Source organism: Aplysia californica, unplaced genomic scaffold (genome assembly GCF_000002075.1).
Source record: "Aplysia californica isolate F4 #8 unplaced genomic scaffold, AplCal3.0 scaffold00109, whole genome shotgun sequence".
In the NCBI taxonomy this organism is placed as follows: domain Eukaryota; kingdom Metazoa; phylum Mollusca; class Gastropoda; order Aplysiida; family Aplysiidae; genus Aplysia; species Aplysia californica.
Genome location: NW_004797379.1, coordinates 1,483,842 through 1,489,761, shown reverse-complemented (window position 1 = coordinate 1,489,761; position 5,920 = coordinate 1,483,842). Strand labels below are relative to the sequence as shown.

The following is a 5,920-nucleotide window of genomic DNA, read 5'->3' as shown; positions in this document are numbered from 1 at the left end:
TGGGGTGGGGGGCTGGGAATGGTTTACCTTACAATTATCAAACGTTTCCAGAAGATTCTATAGTATGTGGTGGATTTTTAATAATTTTTTAAAGATCTAGCGGTGGAGAATTTGATCTACAAAATGTGGGGTTTCATCAAGCACTTTGTGTTTCATCCAAAAATCGTCCTCAAATGACAGCGTTTAGTTTCTAATGGCTCTGTAAATCTGTCAGGCAGCTTCTGATCGGGCCCGGATCTGTGTCATTTTATCATAATATAACAACGGTCGCTCAGATCGGAGCTTTGTGTTCCAGCTTCAGAACATACAGGATCAGAGTTTTGTGTAACAGAACTTTTAGGGCCAGAGTTCTGTTTCAAGCAAGATACTCAACCAAGATACCAGAACATTTAGGGCCAGAGTTCTGTTTCGAGCAAGATACCCTACCAAGATATCAGAATATTCAGGGCAAAAGGTTTTCGTTTAACAGAACTTTTAGGGCCAACGTTTTGATTCAACTAAGATGCCTGAGTATTCAGGACCACAGTTTTGTTTCAAGCAAGATAATTGAATATTCAGGGCCACAGTTTTGTTTAAAGAAAGATACCAGAACATTCAAGGCAAAAGTTTTGTTTCAAGCAAGATAAGCAAGATAATTGAACATTCAAGACCAAAGTTTTGTTTAAAGAAAGATACCTAAACATTCAAGGCCAAAGTTTTGTTTCAAGCAAGATAATTAAATATTCAGGACCAGGGTTTTGTTTAAAGAAAGATAGCTGAATATTCAGGGTCAAAGTTTTGTTTCAAGCAAGATACCCAACCAAGATACCAGAACATTTGAGGCCAGAGTTTTGTTTAAAGAAAGATACCTGGATATTTAGGGCAAACGTTTTGTTTCAAGCAAGATACCTGAACATTCAGTGTCAAAGTTTTGTTTAACAACTTTTAGGGCCAACGTTTTGTTTCGAGCAAGATAATTGAATTTTTAGGGCCATAGTTTTTTTAAAAGATAGATACCTGACTATTCAGGGCCAGAGGGTTTTTTTCAAGCAAGATACCCAACACTTTAAAAAAAGAAAGATACCTGGATATTCAGGAGTTTTGTTTCGAGGCAGATACCAGAACATTCAGTGTCAAAGTTTTGTTGAAAGCAAGATACCAGAACATTCAGTGTCAAAGTTTTGTTGAAAGCAAGATACCAGAACATTCAGTGTCAAAGTTTTGTTGAAAGCAAGATACCTGAACATTGATATTTGGGCCAGAGTTTTGTTTCAAGCAAAGATAATGGAATATTCAGGGCAAAAGTTTTGTTTCATGTGAGATATCCAAATATTCAAGGCAAAAGTTTTGTTTCGAGCAAGACTTGTTCTTGCAGCTATAGAAGGTCTATTTTGTGTTTGTTACTCTCTTGTAACATCTCTAATCTTCGGCGCTTATATGACCTTATTGTGTTGCAAGTGCTGTGAAACTCTTACTTATTAAAACAAGCTATAGAAGGTGTCCCATGTGGCGCAGTATGTTCCGGACTTGACCAACCAGCGACTCGTTCGGTACATCAGACAGACTGAAGGGCACGTGGTGCTGTGGTCAAAGTTGGACTTAACATCGTCCTGGAGCCGGAGTCTTTGATTTTTCGCCCCTGCCAGTGTCAGACACACGCAAGTCAAGAGTGAGGAGAGAGAAGGAGACATCTCAAGTAACGATTGTTCACAGAACCGCCCCCCCCCCTTCCAACCAACCGACCAACCAAACAAACAACAGCAAAAAACCCAACCTAGAACCGAAAAATGATTCGACGTGTGCAATAAACCGAATCCAGTCTCACTGAAAAACCTAACTTTGTAAAATAAGTAAATAGATAAATAAAAAAATTAATAAATAGATACTTAAATAAATAAATACACACATACACAAATGCATACATAAATTACAGAGGAAAAAAAGAACGAATTGACATTTCTAATTATTGACGGAACAAACGGCAAATAACGCTGGATTGAGAATGGCGGATTTCCTGTTAGAAAACAGAACGTCCGAACAGATGAGATCCACGGCGCCGTTGATCAGCTTAGCCTTGATGCACACAATCGAGACGATATTCCTGGTAGTTCTCAGCAGCTGCGTCTGTCTGTTCGGCCTATTCAGTAACCTTGTGAACCTTGTCATTTTCTGGAAGCACGGCTTTCGCGAGAGCATCACTGTCGGCCTGATGGGGCTGGCCGTCTCCGATACCTGCACAATCCTCTGCGGCGCTGTCCTGGCCGTGTGCTTCAACCCTCTGATTCCCTTCTCGGAGATCGGAGTCAACATCCGGGCCGTACAGAATCTCGTGGGGTCTCGTCCTCGCGTGTGTTTCGCGCGCGCTACGGCGCTCATCACTATGTACATCACGCTAGAGAGATGTCTGTGCGTGGCTTTGCCTCTACGCGTGAAGACAATCCTGACGCCCGCGCGGACACTCGCTGTGGTCGTGTCCATCTTCGCCTCGGTCCTCCTCATCTACAGCCCCATCTGGGCGGCCTACAGACTTGAGTGGACGTTTTCTCCTTCCCAAAATGCCTCGGAACTTACGCTAGTGTCCGCGCCAAACGCCGAGGAGCTGGAAGGTTTCAGCTTCGTCATCACTGTGTGTGTACAGCTGACGTGTTTCACCGTTCTGGTGACGCTCACTTCCGTCCTGGTGATTCTGTTGAAAAGGAGGTCACAATGGCGCGCGCAGGTCACCCGATCCACAGCCGGGTCATCGCACAGAAAGGTCATGTCTCGCCAGGAGCAGAACGCGATCAAACTGACCATCATGGTGGCTGCTATACTCATCTGTTCCCTTCTGCCTGGCACCATGCTTCTGTTCACCACTTTCCTAGAGCCGGAGTTTAATCTAGGTCGACGGTATGAGAATCTGTTCTTTAGTATCTGGCCCATCGTTTCCTTCAGTGAAGTTTCCAACGCCAGCGCCAACATCTTCGTCTACTACCACATGAACAGCAAGTACAGAAACACCTTCCGGGACCTGTTTTGTCGGGAGAGAGACAACAGGGTCAAGGTCACCCGTTTGACAGTTGCTGATGGGTCGGGATCTGTGGACTGAAGAGATGTTGGTGGTGGGTCGGAATCTGTGGAAGTTGTTGGTGGGTCGGAATCTGTGGACTGAGGAGATGTTGGTGGTGGGTCAGAATCTGTGGACTGAGGAGATGCTGGTGGTGGGTCGAATCTGTGGACTGAGATGTTGGTGGTGGGTCGGAATCTGTGGACTGAGATGTTGGTGGTGGGTCGGAATCTGTGGACTGAGGAGATGCTGGTGGTGGGTCGGAATCTGTGGACTGAGGAGATGCTGGTGGTGGGTCGGAATCTGTGGACTGAGGAGATGTTGGTGGTGGGTCGGAATCTGTGGACTGAGGAGATGTTGGTGGTGGGTCGGAATCTGTGGAAGATGTTGGTGGGTCGGAATCTGTGGAAGATGTTGGTGGGTCGGAATCTGTGGACGATGTTGGTGGGTCGGAATCTGTGGAACTGAGGAGATTTGAACGCAGCAGCTACGCCTTCTATGAGAAAACACTTTACATATTGTATATCCAAGATTTTTCGGGTTTGCTTGTTTGTTTTTGCTTGTTCATTTAGTTAGTTAGTTTGTTTGTTTGTTTATTTGTGAGCTTGTGTTTTTATTTGTTTGTTTGTTTGCATACTTGTACTGAGGTTTATGGTTCCGGGAGTCTAATGGTTAGGCTACTAGACTCGTAATCGTGAGACTGTTGGTTCAGGCTCGAGGTTCGAGTCTCAGCTCAGCCCTTCGTTGTGTCCTTGGGAAAGACATTTTACGTTGGTAGTGGTACTACTTACGACTACACGATTGTTCCCGTTTGCCATCTTCCTTTCGGGGTCGGGCTCTCAATAAATTCGGAGGTCCCACCTCTTAATAAACTTTACAGTGTTGCAAGGAGCGTAAAATTCGCAGGCCCCACCTTTAAAAAAATCCACAATTTTGCAGGAAGCGTTAAATAAGATAAGATAAGATACATCTTTATTGTCATATCCTGGCACATTGGTGTGGTGTTTCACCACGTACAGACACACACACATACACACACATACACACACACACACACACACACACACACACATACATACACACACATACAAACATACACACACATACACACACATACACACACATACACACATACACACACATACACACACATACACACTCATACACACACACACACACGCATACACACATACACACACATACACACTCACACATACTCACACATACACACACGCATACACACACACACAAGCATGCACACACACGCAGGCTTACATACAGTCAGACAAATAATATGAATGAACAGTAATAATTTAAACATTGATAATCTTAAGCTAGATCTATGATTTCGCTTTTTTCTTTCGCTCTGAGTTTTTTTGCTGTAGAAAACAGAGAGCAGATCACCTGAAAGACGGATGTATTGAGTACATTTGGTCGCTTTTAAAAGACAAGCGGGCTGACCCAGATTTCGGTGGTTTCCAGAAATCTTGACCTACACCAAAAGTGGGCATTGCCCTACCTATTGGAGAAGTATGGTTTCATTGGTGTGTATATTTGTTTGGTTATAGAGAAAACTCTCCTTGTCTTTTAAAGAAACTGAACAAGGGGCAAAAACTTTACCTTCGATTTTCTCAAAACAGCATTTTTCGGGATAGCCCCCTTGTGCTTAAAAGTGACCATGTATCAGATAACCACATTTATACTTTCGTATACACACATACTAACATACACTCACACACAAACATACACACATACTAACATACACTCACACACAAACATACACACAACCATACACACATACTAACATACACAAACATACACACAACCGTACACACAAACCCCTTTATACATGTCTATGAATTGTAAGGCACACATAAAGCACATTCACACATACATGTATACACTAAATGCACGCACACACACACACACACACACACACACACACACACACACACACACACACACATACACACACACTCCCTTGCAAACCAAAGCTCAAAGAACGAGAATGAACCAGTAAAAAGAAACATAAAACCATAGAAAGAAGCACAAAAAATTAAAGTTGTCAAACAAACTAAGCCGTTTTCCTCCTCCTTCTCTCATCCCCCCTCCCCCCCACATCCCAAATCACCCTTTACATAATATCAGATTCAGGTCTGAGTCTGTATCGAGCGTTAATTCCGGAAATCTTCCCCCCCCCCCACATGCCAGACACCAGACACTAGTTGCTCCCGCCTGTAGCTATCTAGCCCCCCCCCTCTCCCGACCCCAGGCCCCTCTCGCCCCTCCCTTCTCCCTGCCCCTCGAACCAGACACTATTAGGTTGTTGCCTGCAGGCGTTAGCAGTCAGCGGAGTCCCCAAACAACGCCAGATGTCCACAATCACAACAGAATGATACAGACACAACAGATACAACAAGTGAATACAGATAATATTATTATACAGACCCCCAAACACACTCAAACAATCCATTTTGTCTCTATTAAACATTCACCTAACCAATAACCCCCCCTTCCCCCCACTCACACACACACCTTTCCCCCTTCCCTCCCTTTCATATGACCTTACGTAGTTGCGAGCGCCGTAAAAACTCTACTAGGCTGAAACTAAGAAAAAACACAAAAACCTTTCAGGTGTAGAATCTGGCATCGGTTTCCAGTTTCCGTGCGTGTCTGGGGGACGTGGAAAGCTTTGATTTATTCATGGCTCATTCTACGCCGGTGGGGCCCACACTAGGCGTTTTGGACAACAATCTTATTGTCTTTGTCTTTGTGTGTGTGTGTGTGTGTGTGTGTGTGTGTGTGTGTATTTCTCATTTATCTATCACACCCTGGTTCCAAAAGTTCGCTTGGCCTCCCATCTCCCCAATTACAGGCCGCGGTATATCCTTTGAA

At 44.1% G+C, this 5,920-nt stretch overlaps 1 protein-coding gene across 1 annotated transcript; it reads left to right on the top strand.

Annotated features, from left to right (window-relative positions):
• Window positions 1–1,981: 1,981 nt before the first annotated feature.
• Window positions 1,982–3,067, top strand: LOC101864134. Its single transcript, XM_005095642.1, has one exon. It carries the CDS (start codon window positions 1,982–1,984, stop codon window positions 3,065–3,067), a length of 1,086 nt encoding a protein of 361 aa, XP_005095699.1.
• Window positions 3,068–5,920: the final 2,853 nt, after the last annotated feature.